The sequence below is a fragment of the Zalophus californianus genome, chromosome 8 (assembly GCF_009762305.2).
Source record: "Zalophus californianus isolate mZalCal1 chromosome 8, mZalCal1.pri.v2, whole genome shotgun sequence".
In the NCBI taxonomy this organism is placed as follows: domain Eukaryota; kingdom Metazoa; phylum Chordata; class Mammalia; order Carnivora; family Otariidae; genus Zalophus; species Zalophus californianus.
The window spans coordinates 117,685,312-117,711,356 of record NC_045602.1 but is presented as its reverse complement, the minus strand read 5'-3'; the positions used below and the strand labels follow the sequence as shown (position 1 = coordinate 117,711,356).

At 50.4% G+C, this 26,045-nt stretch overlaps 1 protein-coding gene across 4 annotated transcripts in view; it reads left to right on the top strand.

Moving 5' to 3' along the window:
- SOGA1 (suppressor of glucose, autophagy associated 1) overlaps positions 1 to 26,045 on the top strand; it is a 68,889-nt gene that overhangs the window by 32,386 nt on the left and 10,458 nt on the right. For 3 of the 4 annotated variants that reach the window (XR_003524608.2, XM_027621588.2, XM_027621590.2), the window contains exons 4-14: positions 5,584 to 5,646; positions 6,304 to 7,482; positions 8,655 to 8,795; positions 11,287 to 11,412; positions 12,363 to 12,593; positions 17,536 to 17,640; positions 18,592 to 18,759; positions 20,282 to 20,515; positions 21,576 to 21,647; positions 22,696 to 22,766; positions 24,347 to 25,697. Coding sequence is in view for 3 of the 4 variants with exons in the window: in XM_027621588.2 (XP_027477389.2) it covers positions 5,584 to 5,646; positions 6,304 to 7,482; positions 8,655 to 8,795; positions 11,287 to 11,412; positions 12,363 to 12,593; positions 17,536 to 17,640; positions 18,592 to 18,759; positions 20,282 to 20,515; positions 21,576 to 21,647; positions 22,696 to 22,766; positions 24,347 to 25,697 (3,741 nt within the window). In the remaining variant the exon portion in view is untranslated. The remainder of the gene's footprint in view (positions 1 to 5,583; positions 5,647 to 6,303; positions 7,483 to 8,654; positions 8,796 to 11,286; positions 11,413 to 12,362; positions 12,594 to 17,535; positions 17,641 to 18,591; positions 18,760 to 20,281; positions 20,516 to 21,575; positions 21,648 to 22,695; positions 22,767 to 24,346; positions 25,698 to 26,045) is intronic. The other variant, XM_027621589.2, reaches the window with a different exon arrangement.

The window sequence follows — 26,045 nt, the reverse complement described above, 5'->3', positions numbered from 1 at the left end:
AAAAACATCTCACTATGATTTTCCCCCTCCACCCGACAGGTTATATATATATACTTAATAGAGGAAGACTGATAGAAAAAAAGTACAAGTAAGTGATAAAGAGGAAAAATTCACCTGTAATCCAGTTTTCAGAGGAATTTACTCTGAGTAATTATCAAATTATTATTTGGGAGGGGTGTATACTTCCAATACATTTTTCTATTTATATGCACACACATATTGAAATGTATAGGTCTATATGCATTTTTTTTCCCCTAACAGAAGCTCAATGAAGCAAAAATAACACTACAAAAGCACATCAGTGCAGGCCCAGTCTACCACTAAGGATGCGTATATCAGACTCCAGGTGTATTGGTTTGTCTCGGGCAGGAAAACTGGGGACTTGGGTTCACTGTATTCCTTTTTGTGATTTTTTTTTTTTTTTTGAAGTGTAGTTGACACACAACGTGACATTGGTTTCACGTGTACGACATAGTGATTCAACAAGCCTATACATTGTGCTGTGCTCACCGTAAGTGTAGCTCCCATCTGTCTCCAGGCAACCGTATTATAATACCATTGACTGTATTCCTTATGCAGTACCTTTCATCCCTGAGACCTGTTCATTCCATAACTGAAAGCCTAGGTGTCTCACTCCCCTTCCCCCGGTTGGCCCCCCTTCCCCCATTTTTGTGGTTTTGAAGTTTGAACAATGTGAATGTGTTATCCAAAAAATAACAGAAATAATAATCCTACATAAAAAAGAAGAGGGAAGCCTCTCTTAACCACCTCCCTCAATTCTGCTCCTGACTCAGCTTAACCCATGGTTAGCAAGTTGGTTTGTATCTTTTTAGGCCTTTCTCTGTGTTCACACAGCGTGTATTTCTCTATGTATTTTTAGAAAATAAAGATGGGATTATATTGTATCCATGGTTTCTGTAACATGTAGAATAATGTAGCAGGAACACAAACTTTTTAAAAATGCTGGATGTTTGCGGTTTTCTTCTGCCTAAGGTGCTTATTATAAAAATCAAAGATCACAGAGTCAAGTAAACATAGGAAGGAAAGAAAGTCTAAAAGAGCCCCATCTATTTCAGTATTTTAAACACAGAGCCAAAGGTCGAGAAGGAGCTCCAGCTGGCTGTCAGCTGTGGTCACCCTCAGGTTGGGGAGGAGAATGGCTGGGCGGGGGGGTGGGGGGCTTCTGATTTGTCAGCGTTGTGTAGATTTATAGTGAGAATATATTTTTGTATGTTATTTTTAGAAAATTTTGTAATGAAAAAAATTTTAAAGAAAAAGCTGGAGAACTATGTCCCACCCCAATCCCCAAAAATGTGGGGGAAGAAGTAGGCCAAGTGTAAGGTTGTTGTATTCCCATTGTAAACAGCCTGATAATATATTCTTCAGACCTTCCCCAGCCTGTGTGCATGCACACACACACACCCACACAGCCCCCTTATTTCTATAAAAATGGTAACATGCTCTACGTTTTTTTTTTTTTTTTTAAAGATTTTATTTATTTATTTGAGAGAGAGAGCACATGAGAGGCGGGAGGGTCAGAGAGAGAAGCGGACTCCCTGCCGGGAAGGGAGCCCAATGTGGGACTCGATCCCAGGACTCCAGGATCATGACCTGAGCTGAAGGCAGTCGCTTAACCAACTGAGCCACCCAGGCGCCCTCTACGGTTTTTTTTTTTAATAACAGCTTTATTGAGATATAATTCACATGCGATAAAATTTGTCTTTCTAAAGTATACAGTTCGGTGGTTTTGTAGAATATTCAGAGTTGTACAACCTTCACCACTTTCTCGGTCCAGGACATTTTCATCGCCCCAACAAGAAACCCCAAGCCCGTCAACAGTCACTCCCTAGCCACTCCGTGGCCTTGCCCAGCCCCTGGGCAACCACTAATCCACGTTCTGCCATTGTGCATTTGCCTATTACGGACATTTTATGTAAATGGTATCCTACATTGTGTGACCTTTTGTGACTGGCTTCTTTCACTTAGCATGAACATTTTCCAAGATACACACATGTGGTATCAAGTATGAGTACCTCATTTTTTTCGGTGGCTGAGTGATATTCCCTTGTGTGGATATACCACATTTTGTTTGTCCATTTATCAGTTGGTGGACATTTGGGTTGTGGGTTTTGTTGCGCGAGTTCCTTCTTTTCCTTACCAAGATGTCTCAGAGACTTCACCATGTCCGGAAATCTCACTCCCCTCCGTCCTTTGTCAAAAGGCTTTTTTTTTTTTTTTTTAAGATTTTATTTATTTATTTGAGAGAGAGAATACATGAGGAGGGGAGGGTCAGAGGGAGAAGCAGACTCCCTGCTGAGCAGGGAGCCCGATGCGGGACTCCAGGATCATGACCTGAGCCGAAGGCAGTTGCTTAACCAACTGAGCCACCCAGGTGCCCTGTAAAAAGACTTTATATGATTTCATTCCTTTATATGTGGTGGCTGGGACCTCTTAGTGCGCTGGCCTCCTTCCTGTCACCTCATTTCCTCCCTCCAGGGAGTCTGCAGTGCTTGAAGAGGCTGTGGTCACCTGGAGGCTCAATTTTGTAGGGAGAGGAAGGGGTTCACCCAGGATCATAAACTCAGTGTTGTGGGGTTGCCAGAGTTCAGCTCCCAGCTGAGGCCACCCTTCCCCCTCAGCTTGTGCTAAGCCGCCCTGGATCTGCAAGCCTGACCAGCTGTCCCTAGAGCCCCCACCTCACCACTCACTCCATGCCCAGGTATCCGTCTGAGCACCCCCTTCCCAGGCGCCATTTGTGGGAGGGGCTGTTTGTGGGGGGTACCTGTTTTGTGGCGTCACCCCATTTCCTACCTTCTCCTCCTCGATTTTGAAAGATCCCAGATCAACCCTTCTCAAATACTGGCTCCCCGCTCTTGGCACCCAGCATCTGAAATATCAGCCTCTGTCTTCCTGCCTCATTTGCATTTCAAAAGGTCTCTTTAGGATTTGATTGGGCTCCAAGATATACTTCAGACCCCAGCTGGAGTTCATTTCCCTGGCTCTCTGGTTCGAGCCTGGGCTGCGCAATAGAATCAACCTGGGAAGCTGTTTAAAAATACTGATGCCTGGGACCGACCCTGGACCAATTATAGCAGAATCTCTGGAACCTGGAGGATCAGCATTTTTTTGTTTAACTTCCCCCAGGTGATTTTGATGTGCGCCCGGGGTTGAGAACCATTGTGCTCCCTCCACTGTGGCTCTCATCAAGGAAGGCACATTTTCTCCTTCCCAAGTCTTGGGAACTATATCAAGAGCTTGGTCAAGAACTGGCCCCGGGTCAGCTATGGATTTGCTGTGGGACCTTTCTTCCCCACCTTCAGCAAAGTGGGGGCTTGGATTAGGTCGGTGGTTCTCACCTTCAGGGATGGGTATGAGAGGTGGGGGGCTAGGGAAGGATGTATTCGAACACCTGGGAGCATTCTCAAAAAATACTTGTTGAACTTGAAAAGTCAAAGGCCACCTAAGTGTGGTTTTATACACTAATATAAATCATCCCTCTCACGGGAAGGAATGTTCAATAGACTCACGCATCTAACTGAATGACTTTTAAAATTTATTTTTAAAAATATATAAGGGGCGCCTGAGTGGCTCAGTCGGTTAAGCGTCTGCCTTCACCTCAGGTCACGATCCCAGGTCCTGGGATCGATCCCCATGTCAGACTCCCTGATCAGTAGGGAGACTGCTTCTCACTCTCCCTCTGAGTGCCGCTCTCTCTGTCAAATAAATAAATAAAATCTTTGAAAAATTGATTTTATTTATTTATTAAAGCTTTTTTTAAAAAGATTTTATTTATTTATTTGAGAGAGAGAATGAGATAGAGAGAGCATGAGAGGGGGTAGGGTCCGAGGGACAAGCAGACTCCCTGCTGAGCAGGGAGCCCAATGCGGGACTCGATCCCGGGACTCCAGGATCATGACCTGAGCTGAAGGCAGTCACCCAACGAACTGAGCCACCCAGGCACCCGATTTTATTTATTTGTTAGAGCAAAGGGGCAGAGGGAGAGGGAGAGAGAGAATCTCAAGCATACTCCCTGCTGAGCGTGTTGTGGTCCCGGGATGTGGGGGAAGCTCGATCCCATGACCTTGAGATCATGACCCGAGCTGAAATCAAGAGTCTGTCTCTTAACCAACCGAGCCACCCAGGCGCCCCCTGAGTGACTTTTTTAAACATCAAGAAACTTTAGTAAAAATTATTTTAACATTTCCTCAAGTTCCCCTCCATAGGGCTTGTGCCATTTTGCTTTCTTCCCAGTGGTATAGGACTTTTCCTGCTTCTCCATAGCTTCACCAATAGAATGTATTGTCAGATGTTTGGATTTTTGCCAATCTGATAGGTGAGAAATGGTATCTGGGTGTAGTTTTAATTTGCATTTCTCCTTCTTGAATAGGGTTGAACATCATCCTATGGTTACAAACTATTTACCTTCCTTTTCCTGTCAACAGTTTTTCATATCTCTAGCACATTTTAATATAGGTTTGTTGGCCTTTTTGTTTTCTATTTTATGAAGCTCTTTATGTATTTAGGATATTAACCCTTTGTCAGTGCAATAAATTGCAAATTTTTCCCCCAGAATCATTTATACTTTTACTTTCTTAGGGTAGGGTACTTTTCCCCCATGTAGAATTTGCTTATCTAATTAAAAGTATCAATTTCTAAAAAAAAAATCAATTTCTTTCCTTATCAGTTCTGGATTTTTGAATTATGATTATTATAGCGTTGTTTCACATGAAAACTTACAATTTAAATTGTGAAAAATTGAGCAGTCCCTCCTGTGTAATTGTGATCTGTTTTACCCATATGCATTTTGTTTATTAGTATGCATTCCAAATTAAATGAGGACAGGATTTCCCCTGAAATGGAGATTTGCCTGCTTATGGAAGAGTCCCTTTGGGAATAATGCCACCAAGGAGCCTCAGAGCATTCACACCAATGGCCTCAGCCCATCCCATGGGGAGCTCTGGAGCTGGGATGGCTGTTTTAGAGTTGTTCTGAGTTGAGGCAGGAGGCCATGGACCAGTCATTGTATGTGGGCTCCCCCCAGGGAGGGCATATGACCTGGAAGGAGGGGGCTGCCCTCAGCCCGTGGGATCATTTAGGTCTTAGTTGGGGGAACAGGTCCCCCAGTTCTGAGGAGGCAGGGATCTGGGTGGAGCACCACAGCATCCTCCCCAGGTACCTTGTCTGGCTTGGTCACTGCTCTGTCCTCTATGCCTAGCCGCACCTGGCACATAATAGGTACTCAGGAAATCTTTGGTGAATGAATGAAAGACACAGAAGAACAGAAACCCAGATTTCTGGGTCTTGGCCCAGGCCAACTGGATCATAACGTAGGGGTGGGAGGTGGGGGGGAATCCTGGGCAGGTGTGATCAGAGTCCTCTCCTCCTGTGCTTCTGGCCCGCTGGGTATTCTTGAGGACCCCTCTGGCTCAGGGGTTGGTGCTGGTCAAAGCCTGGACGTGGCTGGGCTAGGCTGGGCAAGGAGGGGGCCCTTGGTGGAAGCCTAGGCACCTTGACTACTCTTTGATGCCCATCATCACCCTCATGAGCTTTCAGTTTTGTGTGTTTTTGTTTTTTAATTTCTAGCATTCCTTGAAGAAAAGAGGAACCCGCTCCCTGGGGAAGACAGACAAGAAGCCTTCGGTGCAGGTATTTCCCGGCAGCCCCCACGGCCCCCACAGGCAAGTTTGAATCTGAAGGGCGAGGCCTAACTCCCAACTGGCCTGGGAAGCCCACCCCTCCTCAGCCTCAACCCTGCCCTCCTCTTTTTCATTTTCTTGGCTTCAGTGCTCATTTCACTTCCCAAAACGATGCCCTGAGCCCATGGTTCTCACACTGGCAGATGGATAAAGTGGTATATACAGATGTAGCGCAGGTCAGTCATAGAGTACAGTTAACCTCTTGTGGTCCTGGATTGTCAGTGTGCCCGGCACTTTTCCTACATTATCTCATTGAATCTTCCCCGTGGCTCCATAAGGAAGGGAGTGTTATTGCCCCATTTTACAGATGAGGAAACTATAGTAGTAAGGGTAGCAGCAGTGGCAGCGGCAGTTGCCTGGCAGGATGTTGCCTACTCCAGGAAGCCCTCCAGAATTCCCCAGGCTGTGCGGTGCTCCAGCTTTGCTGCAATGTCAAGGAGGTCTCCCTCTCTGCTTCCCCTGCTCCTCGAGAGTCAGGCCCTTGTCTGGTTCATTCCTGTGTCCCCCAGCACGTAATTAGTGCTCCCCAAAACGCGGCGGCTAGTTCTGAGCCCCGCGTGGCTAACCTTCGTGGGTCCTGTCTGTCCCCGTGCCCATCGGGCTGCAGGAGGACAGCGCAGACCTGAAGTGCCAGCTGCACTTTGCAAAGGAGGAGTCAGCCCTCATGTGCAAGAAGCTCACCAAGCTCGCCAAGGAGAACGACAGCATGAAAGAGGAGCTGCTCAAGTACCGCTCGCTCTACGGCGATCTGGACAGCGCCCTGTCCGCCGAGGAGCTGGCTGATGCGCCCCACTCCCGGGAGACCGAGCTGAAGGTGCACCTGAAGCTGGTGGAGGAGGAAGCCAACCTGCTGAGCCGCCGCATCGTGGAGCTGGAGGTGGAAAACCGAGGCCTGCGGGCGGAGATGGACGACATGAAGGATCACGGTGGCGGCGGCGGCGCGGAGGCACGCCTGGCCTTCTCGGCGCTGGGGGGCGGCGAGTGCGGGGAAAGCCTGGCGGAGCTGCGGCGACACCTGCAGTTTGTGGAGGAGGAGGCCGAGCTGCTCCGGCGCTCCTCGGCAGAGCTGGAGGAGCAGAACAAGCTGCTGCTGACCGAGCTGGCCAAGTACCGCTCGGAGCACGAGCTGGACGTGACGCTGTCGGAGGACAGCTGCTCCGTGCTCAGCGAGCCCTCGCAGGAGGAGCTGACGGCCGCCAAGCTGCAGATCGGCGAGCTCAGCGGCAAGGTCAAGAAGCTGCAGTACGAGAACCGGGTGCTCCTCTCCAACCTCCAGCGCTGTGATCTTGCCTCCTGCCAGAGCACGCGGCCCATGCTGGAGACGGACGCCGAGGCCGGGGACTCTGCCCAGTGTGTGCCCGCGGCTCTTGGCGAGCCCCACGGCCCCCACGCTGCCCGGCTCTGCAGAGCCAGGGAGGCCGAGGCACTGCCTGGGCTGAGGGAGCAGGCCGCCCTGGTCAGCAAGGCCATCGATGTCCTGGTGGCCGACGCCAACGGCTTCTCGGCCGGCCTCCGCCTGTACCTGGACAATGAGTGTGCTGACTTTCGGCTGCATGAGGCCCCTGACAACAGCGAGGGTCCCAGGGACACCAAGCTCATCCATGCCATCCTGGTGCGGCTGAGCATGCTCCAGCAGGAACTCAATGCCTTTACGCGGAAGGCAGACGCTGTGGTCGGAAACTCTGCCAAGGAGCAGCCAGAGCCCTTCCCAGCGCTGCCTGCCTTGGGCTCCCAGGGGCCCTCCAAGGAGATTCTTTTGGCCAAAGACCTTGGCTCAGACTTCCAGGTAAGATGTCCCAGTCACAGGCCTTGTTACCTTTCTCATTAGAAACTTTTCACCAAATCATACATAGGACAGAGAAGCACACAGCCCACGAGTATACGGCTGAATGAGTTTTCCCGAGGGGAGCACGCTGGTGTCATCACCACCCAGAACATGACCATGTCATCATCACAGCATGCCCTTTGAAGTCTTTCTCTACATAGCCTCTCGTGGACTTGTTTTTCACTCAACTTGTTTTATGTGATACCTGCTGTTACCACGCAACTGATTTTTCTTGTGTAACGTGTCTAGTGGTTCATGCGCTTACACTGCTGTATGTATTGTTTGTATGCTTTTTGTGCTCGGTGCTGGAGCAAAACCAGACCTGATTCCTGCCCTCCGGGGAGGAAAGATGTTAATCAAAATATCAGGCCCCTGAATGTGAAATGACAAACGGATATGAGGGCTCTCAGGGAAGGGCACTTGGTTCTGTGAACAAGCAACTTGACCTCGTGTCTGGGTCAAGAAAGTCATCTGATCTGAGCTGAGATCAGAAGGGTAGATGAGCAGGGAAAGAGTGTTGTAAGCAGAGGGAGCAGCCCATGAGAAGGCATCATAGCTGGAAGGAGCATGGCGTGCCAGCGGACAAAGGGAAGGAGGGTAGCTGGGTTGTAGGGAGCATCTTCATCCGGAGAACAATGGGAGGGGTCTTTCCTTGTGTGTACAGAGATTTAGCTCTTTCTTTTCGGCAACTACACAGTGTAGTTGTGCCGTAATTTCTTTAATCTGTGCCCTGCAGATCTGGCTTGATCTTGCTTTTTTAAGCAGGCAGACACCCCTCCCCCCCATGTTAAGTCTACCCCTTGGTTCTTCTTGAGGTAGGAATGAGCTGAGGCCACACATGTGGTAGGACCGTTGAGGCTGGCTCAGAAGGTTTGTGCACAAGACAGACATACACAGGATCAGGGTTTTCACTCACCACCTAGCTACTCATTCATCCTTTCGACGAGACTCACTGAGTAGTTGTAGGCCCAGGTCTGGGCTGCAGAGCTGAATCCTCTGAGGCCCCAGCCCTCAAATGGGTGGTCAGAGCCTCTTTTAGAGCCCAGGGCCTGGGGTGGGGGCTGCTTCTGGCACCCCCTGGGCCCCTCCCCATAGTTACCTTTGGTCTCTTCTGCCTGTGCCTCTGGGTGCAGCCGCCTGACTTCAGGGATCTGCCGGAATGGGAGCCCAGGATACGAGAGCCCTTCCGCAGTGGTGACTTGGACTCCAAGCCCGACCCCGGCCGGAACTTCAGGGCTTACCGAGCCGAAGACAATGATTCCTACGCCTCTGAGGTGGGCCTAGGCCTGATTGAGCGAGGGGGAGGGCAGGAGGAGAATGGCTGGGGCCTCCCAGAGGCTGGGCAATCTGTGGAGAAGCTTAGCTGGTGATGATGTGGGTTTTGAGTATTCCATTTGGTTCCACGCTTCCTGGCAATGGGGACTAAAAGGGAGACAAGGAAGTTCAGGCCCTTTTCTTGGCCTGATAAAAGGAAGCTTATAAACTCATTTGAAGAAATGGATTTTGTTTTGCTATACTAAATTTCACTGGGAATTCAATAATTTATGTCATTTAACGAAACCACTCATTTCTTTAGCAGGAGCGCAGCAATCTTTACAGTCAGGCTGATTGGGTTCAAATTGTGGAACTGCTATATACTGGCTGTGAGATTGTAGACAAGTCACTTGACCTCTCTGATCTCCATTTTCTCACCTTTACAATAAAGGTGATCCCTCAGAGGGCTGTTGAAAGGATTAAATGCATGAAAAGCCTTATTAAAGCCTGGTCCCTGTTGGGTGAGGAGGAAGATGACACATCTGAGGGCCTCAGGGGACCCACCAGTGTGGCTTTGTGGCCTTGGGCATGTTCCCATTCTCTGGCTGCATCTTCCCCATTTGTAACATGGGAGGATTCAAGAGGGTGGAGGCTGTAGAATTTCTAGGATTCCCTGGTCCTTGAGAATTCCTGGTGGTTCTGAGCCCCTCCCAAGCCTTTTTGAGTCTCTCCCAGCACTTCCTAATGAACCTGAAGTAGGAAAAGGCTCCTGTGGATGGGATGGAGCCTCCCTGAGACTCCTGAGCCACAGAGAACCTTGTGTGTGCCCCAACTTAAGCAGCTTTTTCTTCTGAACATCCATGGGAAGGCAATTTTGTGGTTCCAGGAAGGCCAGTCTGCAAGTGCCCAGGGGAAGAAGCTCCCTGGAAGCTGATGGATCAAACTCTCTAAGTGGACTGAGCTTCCTAGCAGCCATGGCAAAAAGGGAAAAAACAAAACACAACATGAAATATTTAGTTCTCATTTTTTTTAAGATTTTATTTATTTATTTGAGAGAGAATGAGAGAGAGAGAGAGAGAGAGCACATGAGAGGGGGGAGGATCAGAGGGAGAAGCAGATTCCCCGCTGAGCAGGGAGCCCGTGGGACTCGATCCTGGGACTCCAGGATCATGACCTGAGCGGAAGGCAGTCGCTTAACCAACTGAGCCACCCAGGCGCCCCTAGTTCTCATTTTCTGAGAAGAGGTAGGCCAGCTCACCTGCATGCATTCAATTATTATTTCATGCAGCCACTCTTTACTGAGCAGTTATAATTTGCCAGGTTCTGTGTTAGGCACCGAGTCCAAGGAGAACACCAGAGGTAGCTGGGAGTATCCAGCCCTGAAAGGATCTTTCATATAAAATAGGCATACAAGATATACCTTAAGTCAGAATGCCTTCCATTGCCAAGTTTCCATGTTATTGGCTAGATAATAATTTTTTTTTTTTCACAGAGGGACATCTTGCTGTACTTGGGAAGGTTTGATGTAGGAGTGGCAGATGACATTTCTTTTTTTTTTTTTTTCCTGTTTAACATGACAGCATAAACATTTCCCTCTGTTACTAGAAATACTTAAAAAAAATTTAAATTGAAGTATAACACGCATAGAAAAGCACTTGTAAGTGGACAGCTCAATGAGTTTTATAAACTGAACACTCCTATGTAATCAGCGAGCACATTAATAAACAGAGCCTGACCTGTCCCTGAAGCCTCCCTTCTGGTCCCTGTCCAGTCGTCATCCTGACTTCTAATAGAATAGGTTATTTTTCCCTGTTTAGCTACAAATGCTTATAAACACAATTTCCCCTCAATACGTATAGAGGTTTACTGTCTTTTTCTTAAGACTTTATTATGTAGACCTTATAAGCAACAAATAACTACAGCAAAATCCCTAAGCAGCATTGCATAAAGATATAAAGAAGGAAGTCAAGATCACGAGCTTGTCAGTTAACCACTGTTCACATTTAAGTGTGTGTGTCCATGTCCCTTCTGTTTTTCTTTTGAGGTATATATCTTTCCTAATTTTTAATTGAAGTATAACATAATAATATACATGCAATAAAGGACACTATCCTTAAGTGTACAGTTGAATGGACTTTTATGTATGTATAGACCTCTTAACCACACCTATTAATCCCTTTATTTATCCAAGTTGTTTCTAAATTTTTGTAATTATAAACAATGAGACAACGAACATCTTTGTGAATCAAACTTAGCTTTCTCAGTATGTTATTTTCTTAAAAATGCATTTCAAAGAGAGAAATTACCAAGGTGAAATTATAATAGCTAAATTTGATGTGCACTATTTTGTTTAATTGTCATGACAACTCCCTGACGTAGGGTCAGCCGCTGTGCCTCATTTGTATTCCAGGGACAGCTTGGACCCCACTTAACTCTCATCCTCTGACCACAGCTCCATCCCCCCTCTCCCCCCCCAACTCTCTCCCTCTGTGTCCCTCATCCCTATCCCAGATCAAGGAGCTGCAGTTGGTGCTGGCCGAGGCCCACGACAGCCTCCGGGGCCTGCAAGAGCAGCTCTCCCAGGAGCGGCAGCTACGGAGGGAGGAGGCCGAAAACTTCAACCAGAAAGTGGTCCAGGTGGGTGATGCCTGGTGCACCCTCCGCCCCCCCAACACCGGCTCCAACTTCTCTTCCCTGAACGGAAGGCAGAAACCTTAGGGCTCCACGGGTCTTCAGAAAGCAAGGGTACCGGGAAACTTGAGTCTTCTGGCCCTAGCCATACTTGATTGTGCATTAGCTCTACTGGGGTGGAGTCCTGGGCTTGTCATTGACTGCCTGTGTGAGCTCAGGCCAATCCTGTCTCCTCTCTGGGCCTCCTTTTCCCAACTATACAGGTGAAAACCTGTACAGAAAGGCCAGAGGTCTGGCTGCTAATCCAGGCTGGTAGTCCTGCTAATAGAAAGCATGTATTAAGCCCTTACTGTATGTCCAGGCTGTGCAATGCTCTTTTCACACATTATGTCCTTTAGTCCTTAGGATTTCCCCTGAGGTGTCCCCATTTTAAAGATGGGGAGACTGATGCCCAGGGAGCTGAAGCAGTTGGCCCAGGTTGCACCTTCAGGGCGAGATTCTAATCCCAGTCTCTGCTCTCTCAGTCATGATATCGCATTCCTTCCTCGGGATTTGTATCTTCTCTCTCCTGGCGTGCCCTTTGCCCTCGACATGGGTCACCCCTTCCTACCATCATTGCTCACCCTCCCAGGTTCCTTAGCAGATGTGAGAATTCCTGTGAAACTTTGGCAGCCAGTATGTGCTCATTATGTGATGTCATGGTTTTTATAATGAGGCAGAGCCGGATTCAAATCCCACTTCTCAATGATCCATAACTGTGATTGTTCCTTTTATGAATTTCTCTTCCCTGGAGTTTCTGTCTCAACAGAATGAGCTGATACTGGTAGAGTCCCTGGCAGGGATCACCAAGAGGCACCTCCCGAGCTTTCGTCTCTGTCTTTTTCTGAGGCCTGGAACTGGAAAAGGTAGTGCTGGGAAGACAGCTGGGGGTGCTCACACTCTTGTCCCCCTCCCAGCTGAAAGAGGACCAGCAGAGGGCGCTCCTGAGGCGGGAGTTTGAGCTGCAGAGTCTGAGCCTCCAGCGGAGGCTGGAACAGAAATTCTGGAGCCAGGAGAAGAACATGCTGGTGCAGGAGTCCCAGCAGTTCAAGCACAACTTCCTGCTGCTCTTCATGAAGCTCAGGTGGTTCCTCAAGCGTTGGCGGCAGGGCAAGATTTTGCCCAGCGAGGGGGATGACTTCCTTGAGGTATGGTTCCCCTGGGGCTGGGACTAGGGGAGGGGTAGGGTGGGGAAGATTGGACTAGAGGGACACCCAAGTGGCATTGACCCAGTCCTGAGGCTCATCTCCAAGCCATCAACTTGCAGGCTTCCATCCCTGCATTCATTCACTCACTCAGCATCAGCTGGTTCAGAACCAGCTCTTTACTGGACGCTGTGGCAGGTGCTGGGGATACTGTGATGGAGACAGACTTGGTCACTCCCCAGAGAGAGCTGATAGGTCTTTAACACCTCTCTAATATTTGTTCATTTCCCTTTTTAATGAACCTGAGTCCTCAGCAGGCAACAGTATTTAGGTAAATTTAATAATCTAGTTTTGTCACTATTGCATTACATGCCAATATGGTACATATTCTTTTTTATTCTTTTAAGGTATACATTGCATAGAGTAAAGTGCACCCATCTTATGTGTACAGCTGATGAAGTTTTGTCATGTACATCTGTATAGTCCCTGCCCAGATCACAACAGAGCACATTTCCAGTGCCCCCAAAGGATCCCTGCTGTTCCAGTCAATATGCCCACCCCAGCTGTCAGCACTGTTCTGATTTCTTATACCATGGATTAATTTTGCCTATTCTAGAACTTCATATAAGTGCATGTAGTCTTTTGTGTCTGGCTTCTTTTGCTCAATATAATTTTTTGAGATTCATCCATGTTTTGCATATAGAAGTAGTCGTTGTTGCTTTTTGGTGGCCCATATGGGGAACAACCCAGGACATACTTTTAATTGCTGTTTATTTTTGACTTATGAATATACCTCTTTTATTTTAATTAACTAATTAATTAATTTAAATAGGCTCCACACTGGGCCTACTTAAACATGGAGCCCAGTGCAGGGCTTGAACTCAACAACTCTGAGATCATGACCTGAGCTGAAATCAAGTATCAGACTCTTAACCCACAGAGCCATCCAGGCACCCCTCTTTTTTTTTTTATAGTGAGAATACTTAAGATCTACTCTCTTAGCAAATTTCAAGTATACAGTATTGCTAACTGTAGTCACCATGCTGTACATAGATCTCCAGAACTTATTCATCCTGCATAACTGAAACTTTGTACCCTTTGACCAGCATCGCCCCACCCCCACCCCCCTCCCCCACTTCCCTACCCATGGCAACCACTGTTTGGCTTGCTGCTTGTATGAGTTTGGCTTTTTTTCCATTCCACATGTAAGTGAGATCTTGCAGTATTTGTCTTTCTGTGTCTGGCTTATTTCACTTATTTCACAACCACCCATTTGTCAAAACTGGCAGGATTTTCTTCTTTTTTTATGGCTGAATAATATTCTATTGTATATATACACCACATTTTCTTTATCCATTCATTTGTGAACACTTAGGTCGTTTCCATATCTTGGCTATCGTGAATAATGCTGCAAAGAACATGAGCCTGCAGATAGCTCCTTGAGATCCAGATTTCATTTCCTTTGGATAGGTACCCAGAAGTGGGATTGCTGGTTCATATGGTAGTTTTATTTTTAATATTTGGGGAACCACCATATTGATTTGTTTCTTTTTAACCACTATTTTGATTTTACCTGAAGCCCAGTTGTGGCTGCTAAGTTGGATGTTCCCCTACACCCTCCAAAGTGAATTGGAGGCCACATAGCCTATATTTTAAGGAAGTTTGTCTCAGGCAGATCCTCCATATTTGGTATAAATCTTTCTAGCTATTTCCATGTACTGGAGTAACAAAGAGAAACAGAAACTTAATTTGGAAGAAAAAAAAAGTAAGCATAGAAAATTAAATAATATATGTGCCTATAATTCATAGAAATACATTTACTGAAGTAGACATAATAAGATATAAACATAACCAGGGTGCCTGGGTGGCTCAGTTGGTTAAGTGTCTGCTTTCGGCTTAGGTCATGATCTCGGGGTCCTGGGATCGAGCCCCATGTCAGGCTCCCTGCTCATTGGGGAGTCTGCTTGTCCCTCTCCCTCTGCCCCACCCCATCCCCACTCATGCTCTCTCTCTCTCTCTCTCTCAAATAAATAAAATCTTTAGGGGCACCTGGGTGACTCAGTCATTAAGCATCTGCCTTCGGCTCAGGTCATGATCATAGGGTCCTGGGATCGAGGCCCGCGTCAGGCTCCCTGCTCCGCGGGAAGCCTGCTTCTCCCTCTCCCGCTCCCCCTGCTTGTGGTCCCTCTCTTGCTGTGTCTTTCTTTGTCAAATAAATAAATAAAGTCTTTAAAAAAAATAAAATCTTTAAAAAAAAGATACAAACATAACCACATACATTGTCAAAATAGATATATATATGTATATAAATATGATATAAGCAAATACATATAACTATATAAATAATAAACTTGAGGGCAACCCCCTCGGGTCTCCTCCCTCCTTGGGAGCTTTGTATTATCACTTTGCTATCGCTCAATAAACCTTGCTTTGCTGCCAAAAAAAATAAAAAATAAATAAAATAAAATAAACTTGATATACATTCATACTCTCAAAGAATATGTGTCCATACCTGCAGAATTATATGTGTGAAATGATATTATACATGTGAATGATAAAAATCCCTCAGGCATTGAGTATGGTGTTCTAGGTACTGTTTTAAATACTTTAGGTGAATTACTGCATTTCATCTTTACAAATATGCTATGATATGTAGATAGCTGTTATTCCCATTCTACTGCAGACAAAGGTCTTTGATTCCCTGCCTCAGTTCTGAAATCCAGAAGCTCTGAGAGCTGTGTTTGGTTGTATCTAACTCAGTTGGAAAAGATTGGCCTGACATTCATTTGGCAGCAAAACCTTTATTTATCCCATTTCATGTTAATATTCATATGTTTGTAGGGGAAATGTGAGTGTGCTAGAGCACGAGTGTTACACCAGGCCCTGCTGGGGCAGTGGTACAATATACAGTGTAGGTACCACATTGTCTTTCTTTTTTTTTTTTTTTTTTTAAAGATTTTATTTATTTATTTGACAGAGAGGGAACACAAGCAGGGAGAGTGGGAGAGGGAGAAGCAGGCTTCCCACGGAGCAGGGAGCCTGATGCAGGGCTCGATCCCAGGACCCTGGGATCATGATGTGAGTCGAAGGCAGACGCTTAACGACTGAGCCACCCAGGCACCCCCCACATTGTCTTTCTAAATCCCTATGCATTCTGAATTCCGAGCACACCTGGCCCCAAGGATTTTGGAGAAAGAATTGTGCACCTGTGCCTACAGACAACCATAGTCTATATGTTTAGATACTCGTGACCAGAGACAGAATTGGGATGTTTATTCAGGCAGGCCCTGCCCTGCACCGCCCCCCCCCATACTTCCCAGCCTCGGTGCCTGTGCTGACATTAGAAACCCTTCTTCATTTGGTTTCTAGAACATCACACTGTCTTGGGTTTCCTTCCACCTCACTGGTTGCTCTTTCTCGATCTCCTTGGCTGGACCCTCCTTTTCTCCCTGCCCTCTCTTAATATCAGAGTCCCCGAGTTTCAGCCCTTGGGCTACGTCTCTCCCTTAACTCCACCTGCTCCCTTGAGGAGCTTGTCCAGGTACATGGCTTAAATGGCCTTTCTTGCACATTGTGATGCTGTCCAGACTCTGTCTAGAGGCTGACCCAGCCGTTCTGCCCTCCCTGCCAGCTGAGCCACCATCACTTCTTGCTTGGATTTTCACTGCAGGTTTCTTACCTGGCCTCCCTGCTCTGCTCTTGCACCTTTCCACCAAGCATCTTGCATTCGGAAGGGTACAAGGAGGTACCCCAGACGGCATATATTGCACATGGATGGCATCCCCCGGAGTTTTGTGATAGGGGCTTCTGTTGCTGCCCAGTAAGCTCAGCAGCTGCAGTGATCTCGTGAAACCGCATGTCAGGTGGGCGTCCCTCCTGGCTCCCATTTCACCCAGAGCAGAAGCCGAAGTCCCTACAAGTCCCGGGCCTGGGCGACCAGCCTTGTTCCCCGTACCTCTCTCACTTTCTCCCTGGCTCTCCTGCTTCCCTCACACAGACATGTTCCCACCTCAGGACGTTGGCATTTGCTGTGCCCTTTCCCCAGAATTCTCGACCTGCAGATGTTCACATGGCTTATTCTCTTAGCTCTTTCAGGACTTGGCCCGAATACCGTATCTCTCTGAGGCCCTCCTTGACTACCCACACGCAGCACACCCCAGCTACTTGGCTTGCTCTTGTTCCCCCGGGGCTCTTTACTGTGTGACATTCTAGACATTTAATGCCATTTCATACATTTCACTTATTTGTTTGTTTTCCTGCTACTGGAATGGTAGCTAACGGGGACAAAGGTTTTTGTCTGTCTTGTTCACTGGTGTATCTCCAGCTCCAGAAACAGGGCCCGGTGCATGGTAGGTTTTCAGTAACTCTTTGTTGAGTGAATGATGAATCAGTGCCCCAGTCAGAAGCTAGCTTCCTTCTGCTTCATTCCCAGCCTGAACTAGTACCCTGGTTTCCTTGGCTGGCTCTGGACTTCTAAGCAGAATCCATCAGCAGCAAAGCCCCTCCTAGGAGGGTTCCCTCTGTCCACCCCAACCTTTGGTTGCCTTTTCTATAATTATGGGGGTGCCCATGGCCCTTTTATTCCACCCACAGGGTCTACCTGTGGACCCAGCCTGTCAACATGGTTATTTCTGAGTAGCTCTCCAGGATGCCTCATGGCCCTTGGGGCAGAGGAGGTTGTGTGGGAGGACAGAAGGGCGTGCCTTTCCAGCTGTACTCCTAGGCCTTGATGGTGCCCAGGAGCCAGAGTTAAAATTTGGGAAATCAGTGTCCAAATAGAGTGCCTTTGATCCATTCTGGACCATCAACCCCCATTCTTTCTTCCTGCCTGGCTGTGTTGTACCCTTTCCATCTGGGCCGCTAGCCTGAATTCCCTCTCCTGATGGTCAGACTCCCAGGCATGACACCCTTCTAGCCCCCGTTGAATGTGGTTTTTTAAAAATAGGTAAATAGCATGAAGGAGCTGTACCTGCTAATGGAGGAAGAGGAATTAAATGCCCAGCATTCAGATAACAAGACCTGCGCAGGGGACAGCTGGACCCAAAACACGGTGCGTTCCCAGCCCCTTCCCAGTCCTGTCCTGGCCGTGCTTCCTTTGTCTGTTTAGTGATCGCTTCCTGCCACTTTCCCTGACCTGTCTTGCATGGGGCACTGGAGCTGCAGAGGGTCATTGCCTGGTTACTGGCCCCAGATGCTGAGTGCTGTGGGGTTCAGAAATTATCCAGGAGCAGTGACAGCTGAGGGACGGCGTGGTCACATGCAGGAGAGCAGTTAATTCTGTCTGGAGTATAGGGGACAGTGTCACAGAGAACGGGTAAGAGATGGTGGGTTTCGAAGGATGAATGGGAGCTTGCATAACAGAGTGGGGAAAAGGCCCTTTGGACCTAGAGAACTGTGTGTGCAGAGGTGTGGCAGGGTATTCTGGGATTGGCTGCGGCTTGGGATGTACATAGTGGGGGTAAGGACATCAAGTTGGGGTCGAATGAAGAGAGGCCTTGTGGTCTGACCCCCAGATCAAGCCAGGGGGCAGAGAGAGCAATGGGGCAGGCTCCCAGGGTCATACACAATGAGCTTGGGTAGGTGGGAAACAGGTCATGGGCCAAGGAGAGAAGATGGGGACTGAGTCAGGCTGTCAGGGAGGCTGCATAGTTGGGATTCCCCATGTGGCCCACAGTGGGTCAGAGAGGCGCATCTGGGGCAAGGACAAAGACCCAGAGCCTAGAGTCTGCAGAAGCTCGAAGAAGCCAGGGCCTATCTCACATTTAGGCTGAATAATAATTGCTGTGACCTCAGGGGTTTTTTGTTCATGTGAGGCTGGGGCACATGTCAGCCTAGGAGGTGGCCAGGCCTGGGCTTGGCTGGGTGAGATGACCTGGGGAGGTCATGGGGTTTGCTCGAGACTGGGTAGAGTCCCAGGCCGGACTCTGGGTGAGTGTTCCCAGCACAGGCTCCCCTTCCCCCTCCCCGAAGCTCCTGACCCAGGCCTTGCCCCCATCTGCAGCCCAACGAGTATATCAAGACACTGGCCGACATGAAGGTGACACTGAAGGAGCTGTGCTGGCTGCTTCGAGATGAACGCCGTGGTCTGACTGAGCTCCAGCAGCAGTTTGCCAAGGCCAAGGCCACCTGGGAGACGGAGCGGGCAGAGTTGAAGAGCCATACTGCCCAGGTGAGTCCCCTACCTGTCAGAGACATTTCCCGCTTTGTGCCTCCGTCATCTAAGCCGTCACAGCTGTCAGATCTGAGAGCATGATGCCCAAGCCATGCTCCTAAGAAGCATAGGAACCCCTTTACCTCCTCTTTTGACCCAGAGAAGGCAACAGATTTACCTTGAGGCACACAGCAAGGGTACCACAAACACTGGGGACCGGGAGTCACTGGGCCAAGGAAGGAAAGTGAAGGCAGATGGGCACAGGACATCACTGGCACATCTGCTGCACCCTGGGTTCAGGGGTGAAGCCAGATGCTTAAATGCCTGTCTGCACCTGGTGACATCCTTCACGTGCATGGTCAGGCTTCTGCTGCCTGCTCTCCTCATTCGCTCCCCACACCCATAAGGATCCCCTTCATTCCTTGCTCCCTGGCTTTGTTTTACTCCTTCCACACTAACTGGGGGACTCCCCTCCCCACAACCCAGTGTGACCACAGGAGCCTAACCGGGAGCCCTGGAGGTGTGGTCTCTGCTGTGTGCCCAGAGGCAAGTTGCTGCCCTCCTCTGGTGTGAAAAGTGAGAGGGTGGGTTTCCTCCCACTCAGAGGGAGTGCCCTGACCATCACCACCAAACCCACCTGCCACGACTCTTCAGGTCCCAGCTTCCAACAGGTCTGCCCTTGCTGCAGGCTGCCTTCCTGGGCATCATGGGCCCCGTGGGGGTGTGTACACTGATGGTCACTGCTGGACAAGTAACAAAACCAGCACAGAAGGGTTAAGTTTCTTTCCCAAGGTCACCCAGCTAGTAAGTAGCAGACCTGACTTTTGCTCCCCAAACCTCTGCCCCTCCTGGCTTCTCATTACCATGATCCCAACCTTCTTCCCAGTGCTCACAGACTTCTGGCTTCCCTGTCACCCTCTTTTCCTCTGACTGTTCCTGCTGCTCCCCAAACCCAGACATTCCAGGTGCCCCTACCCACCGGGAGGCTGACCGGCCCCTGTGGGGGCTAATATACCAGACCACAGCCTGGGGGATCTGGGGCACACTGATGGCTTGAGGCTGCATGTTTACGTCCTGCCACCCTGAGGCTCGGTGCCGTGAAGGCCGTCATACTGGACTGATTCACACATTCATTATGTGACTGTGGGTGCGTATCACTCCCCAACCGTAAACCCAGACCACTTGGGAGAGTTGATAAAATATGAGAAGCAATAACTAGGAAACTCTGCCATTTTGTGGCTGCGTGACCTGGGACAAATAATGTAACCTCTTTGAACCTCTTTCTCCTCTGCAAAATAACGTAAAAGGTAGCTGTCTTGCTAGATTTCACAAGGATGCTGAGATAATGCTTGAGCAAGGCCTGGCTGTGAGGAGGGCTTAGTTGTGCATGGGGTAGTGAGCAGGTGAGGGGTCTTCAGAGCAGAGCTCTCCCCCCCGCCACCCCCTGCGGGTGCCTGAGAGGCAAGGAGGGTGGCCAGGGGGCCAGAGAGGAAGGGTCTCCTGGTGCCAGCCACCCAGTTTGCTCTTCCTTGTGCTGCAGATGGAGCTGAAGGCTGGCAAGGGGGCTGGGGAACGGGCAGCCCTGCAGCGGGAGCGTGAGGAGCAACAGCACCTGCTGGCTGAGTCCTACAGCGCTGTCATGGAGCTGACGCGGCAGCTGCAGATCAGTGAGCGCAACTGGAGCCAGGAGAAGCTGCAGCTGGTGGAGCGGCTTCAGGGTGAGAAGCAGCAGGTGGAGCAGCAGGTGAAGGAGCTGCAGAACCGCCTGAGCCAGGTGAGGCCTGCTCCAGCCACCAGGGGGACTCACTGTGGGAGAAGTCTGGGGCTGGGATCGCCTTCAGTTACAGCTGGATCCAGGTGCTCAGAGACCGCACTAGGCGCTAGGTCTGTCTCTCTGCCATTCTCTCAGGCTTGCTTTCCTGTGTGCTTTATTCGTAAGCAAGCTGTCCTCGGATACGGTCACTGTTAGTTTTGTGCTCAGACCTTCCCGGCTTACCAAAGGCAATGGAAAGAGAGTTTTCCTTTTCCACGAGGCTTATTGGCCAGTTGTTAAGTCATGTGCCTACCCCTAGAGCCTACTGAACCCTGAAAATTTGGGGAATTTAGAATCCTCCAACCAAAAGAGGGGGCATAGGAAAAAACCATCATTGACCATTACACCCTACTAGAGCTCACATCGTGTACCCAGGTGCTCCTTACCAAGCTTCTATGCGCCACTCTTTGACTTTTTTCCTTTGTTTTACTTTTTCTTTTAATTACTTAAATCAGGACTTCATCTTTATATAAGACCCAAATATTACAAAATCATACTCCAACCCATTCCTTTCTTTTCTTGCTACTTAAATTTATATTCACAGAGATCGTTTTTTTTTTCCTAATCAAGAATGTAATCGTGAGACACATATTGTTTATGCTGATTTAATGTAATCGTGAGATACATATTGTTTATACTGATTTGCCTCTTTCATAAAGAGCTGTTCAGGACAGAGTGTAGGGGCCCGCCTCATTCCTAATGTGGGGCCCCCACACTAGGGGTGCTGCTTAGCCGACCTAGCTGGTCCAGGATTTGCAGCATGAAGTAGCATAGTAGTGACAGCCGTTACTGGAGCAAACAGAAGGGCGTCTATAAGGATGCCTGTAAGTGGTTGCTTTCATGGTCATTTTCCAAATCCATCTTTTGGTGGCTCGGAGCTGCTGCCCACTGGGAAGCTGGTTCCTCGTCCATGACTGGGTCGTTCGAGCTACGAGCAGCGCCTGGGGACTGGCCCTGCCCAGAGCGAGGCCCCGCTCTCCAGCCTCGCCTGCCACTGACCATCCTCTTTACCCTTGCCCAGCTGCAGAAGGCTGCTGAACCCTGGATCCTGAAGCACTCAGACCTGGAGAAGCAGGACAATAGCTGGAAAGAGGTGAGCGGGGTAGCAGGCCGTTCGTATTCTCTTGGTTCCCGGCTGCACTGCCAAGTCCCTCACTTGTGAGGGATGTGACGGGGAGGAGGCTAACTCTGTCCCACAGGTCGCCCCCTTGCATTCTGGGCTCCTCAGTCCTGGGATCTATACCCCGTTGTTGCAGCCGATGGCTGGGGACTTGTGAGGAGCCGTCTGTCAGCTCCGTCCTCCCACGCCCAGGAGAGAGGCAGCTGTCTTGGTGCTCTTGGCCAGGTGCTTGCCCTCTCTTGGTTTTAGCTGTGCCTTTCTGAAAAGCAAGGCCGCTGAATAGCTGTGTGGTCTTGAGCGAGTCACTCTCTCCCTCTCTGGGCTCCAGTTGCCTCCGCGGTAAGATGAGAATCACATTCTCTGCTTTAGCCCACCCTCTCTTTGGAGACCAATTAGGTCACTTTGGTAAAATTTGCTCCTAAGCCTCAGGGGCCTTGTCCACAGAGCAGCGTTCTCAGTAAACAAACAAGTGACCGTAACGGCTCTTTGCTGAGGACGGCCCGAGGAGGTGGTGTGTTAGGAGATGTGGTTGCAAGCCACAAACACTAACTGTGGGGAACTGAGGCAGGAGAGGATTTAATTGGGGCTCAAGAGGGCTGGTGATGCAGGTTCAGAAAAACAGGTGCAAGTCCCAGGGGACCTGCTCTGGAACCAGGGGGAGACCAGCCCTGAGCAGGAACCTTGAGGTCACTGCTGTCACCACCATCAGAACTGTGGCCACCGTCTGCTTTGCTGCTGCCGCCACATTCAGAGTAACTTCTAAAAAGACTCTTTCTTTGGGGTTCTCTCTCGGAGCTCTGATTGGCCAAGCCTGGATCGCATACCCACGGAAGGAGTGTTAGACCCACTATAGCCAGAAACTGACCAGCAGGCATTCCGGATCGGTGCTGACCTCACTCCTGCTCTGTAAGAGGAGACTCAGGCGTGGGATCCTGGGTCAGCTCTTGTGTTGACCTCCTGTCCCCTTCCCTCGGTGCACTGGTGGCCAGAACTCACCCTTCCTGCCTCTCTTCCTTGACAGACACGGAATGAGAAGATTCTCGACAAGGAGGCGGTTTCTGAAGCTGACCTTGGGGGCACCGCCTTAAAAAGGTGCTGGCATCCCCTCCCCCTGCCCTGCCCTGCAGCCCCTCCCCTGCCTCGCCCTTCAGGCACCTCTCCCTGCTCCACCACTTTGCCTGGTTCTTTCCCTCGCCCCATGTGCCCACCATGGCACCTCAGCAGAGCTGGGAGAACCCTGGGATATGGTTTCTATGGAGCCAGAGCCCCTCAGGAGCCGGGAAGCTTGGGACAGTGAGAATTCCAGCCCGTGATTTTTCTTGTTTGTTTGATTGTGGACATGCATGAAAACCCGGGGCTCCACATATCCTCGCTTTGAAAGAAACTGTTCAGCTCCTCTTGGGGTTCCTTCTCCCTGCATCTGGAGTTAGGGGAATCAGGCTGGGTTTCCGTTCCTGGGATTACTGAGCAGCTTCCTCTGGGCCCGGCCCTGCGCTATGACCAGGGAGACCCCGGGGCTGTCGGGGCCATGTCTCCACTGTTAGGAAGCCCATGAATAGAATGAGGGCGACAGGGGCGCCTGGGTGGCTCAGTCGTTAAGCGGCTGCCTTCGGCTCAGGTCATGATCGCAGACTCCTGGGATCGAGTCCCGCATCGGGCTCCCTGCTTCGCGGGAAGCCTGCTTCTCCCTCTCCCACTCCCCTTGCTTGTGTTCCTGCTCTCGCTGTGTCTCTCTCTGTCAAATAAATAAAATCTTTAAAAAAAAAAAAAAAGAATGAGGGCGACAGAAGCCCATCAGAGCCATGAGAGCTACCTCAGGCCAGGCAGGCCGGGGTGGGAGGATGGGCTCTGGAGTCAGAGGGCGGGGTTTGAACTCCCGCTCTGCCATTTCCAGGAGTGTGACCTTGGCTGATACTTGACATCTCTCTCTAGTGGGAATAATAGGAGCTGTCTGCTAGAGTTAGTAGAGGGCCGAATGATCTGGCCTCTGAGATGTACTTATGTCCGCCTGGCACTTTTGGTCATCAGGCAACATGTGCCGGGTCTGTGCCAGAGATTTAGTGACATCTTATTTGGGTTCCCCCAAAAGCAAACACAGGATTCGAGAACTTGTCTCAAAGATCTTGAAACAAGGATCTGAGTGCAAATGGTTTACTTGGGAAGGGATTTGGGAAACACTGGAAGTGACCCGAGGAAGGGAAGGCAGCCAGTAAAGGGGGTGTTGTCATTCTGTGGACAACCGAAGCTCAGTTTCGCTGAGGAACTCTGGGAGCCAGGGTGGAACGTGCCACGCAGAGTTCTCCCACCCAAGGATCAAGGAGGCTGGGTACTGAGCCACCAGATCCGCCCACTGTTTGTTGAGGGCTGTGTCTAAGGGCCGAACTCTGATATTTGTCGCTTCCTCTGCTTGGAGGCCAAGTGCACTCTTGCAGTCACAAGAAAGCCTTAGGCGGAGAATAGCAGGTGTGCAGAGTTTGCTGTGTTGGGTATGTAGGTGCAGGTGCCGAGGCGGCGTGGGGGAGGGCACCAACAGCATCTTCCACGAGAGGCGAGCAGGACGGTTGTGGTCCGAGCTCTCGTGCAGTGCGTGGACCAGGGAGGAAGACCAGAGCGCCTGCCCCCTCTCTGTTTTCTCCCACTAACAGTGCTCTTCCCTCCTCCACTCCTCCCAGGACCAAATCTGTTTCCTCCATGTCTGAGTTTGAAAGTTTGCTTGACTGTTCCCCCTACCTTGCTGGGGACGCGGCCCGCGGTAAGAAGCTGCCCAACAACCCTGCCTTTGCCTTTGTGGGCACCCAGCCGGTGGACCCGGAGAAGGATGCCCAGGAGCAGCCAGGGCTCTCGCCGCGGGACTGCAACCGCCTGGGCACCCTGGGCTGCCAGGAGCCGGCGGGGAGGCAGATGCAGCGCAGCTACACGGCCCCCGACAAGACGGGCATCCGTGTGTACTACAGCCCCCCGGTGGCCCGGCGCCTGGGCGTCCCCGTGGTCCACGACAGGGAGGGAAAGATCATCATCGAGCCCGGCTTCCTCTTCACCACGGCCAAGCCCAAAGAGTCGGCCGAGGCCGACGGGCTGGCTGAGAGCTCTTACAGCCGGTGGCTCTGCAACTTCTCACGGCAACGCTTGGACGCAGGCTCAGGGGGCAGCCCGTCGGCGCCGGGGCCCGGCTTCCCAACGGCCCTGCACGACTTTGAGATGTCTGGCAACATGAGTGATGACATGAAGGAGATCACCAACTGCGTGCGCCAGGCCATGCGCTCGGGCTCACTGGAGAGGAAAGTGAAGAGCACGTCCAGCCAGACGGTGGGTCTGGCCAGCGTGGGCACGCAAACCATCCGCACTGTCAGCGTGGGCCTGCAGACCGACCCCCCCCGCAGCAGTCTCCACGGCAAGAGCTGGTCACCCCGCAGCTCCTCGCTCGTGTCCGTGCGCAGCAAGCAGATCTCCTCTTCCCTGGACAAGGTGCACTCGCGCATCGAGCGGCCATGCTGCTCCCCCAAGTACGGCTCGCCGAAGCTCCAGAGGCGGTCAGTGTCCAAGCTGGACAGCGCCAAGGACCGCAGCCTCTGGAACCTGCACCAGGGCAAGCAAAACGGCTCAGCCTGGGCCCGCTCCACCACCACGCGGGATAGCCCCGTGTTGAGGAACATCAATGATGGGCTGTCCAGCCTCTTCAGTGTGGTGGAGCACTCAGGGAGCACAGAGTCTGTCTGGAAACTGGGCATGTCCGAGGCCCGGGCCAAGCCTGAGCCTCCAAAGTATGGCATCGTGCAGGAGTTCTTCCGCAATGTGTGTGGCCGAGCGCCAAGCCCCACCTCTGTGGCAGGGGAGGAGAGCACCAAGAAGCCGGAGCCCCTCTCCCCTGCCAGCTACCATCAGCCAGAAGGCATGGCCAGGATCCTGAACAAGAAGGCAGCCAAGTCAGGTGGCAGCGAGGAGGCCAGACTCTCAGTGCTCCCCCAGGTGGGGAAGGATGGTGTCCCCCGGGATGGAGATGGAGCCACAGCCCTTCCCAATGAGGTAGGTGGGTGGGGTCTACTCTTCTTCTTGGGATGGGGGAGGTTGACTTATAAGGTCCAAACTCTCTTGGTTTTCAAACTCAGGAATATGGTTGTGTGTTTCAAAAAGTCCTTTTGCTGGTCTGGAATGGGAGTGAGGGGGCACCTGGCTGGCTCAGTCGATAGAGCATGTGACTCTTGGTCTCAGGGTCATGAGTGCAAGCCCCATGTTGAGCATAGAGTCCACTTAAAAGTAAATAGATAGATAGATAGATAGATAGATAGATAGATAGATAGATAGATAGATAGAACAGGGGTTAGAAGACCCCAGACCTGGAACAACAGCCTGATGGACACATGGTCTGAATAC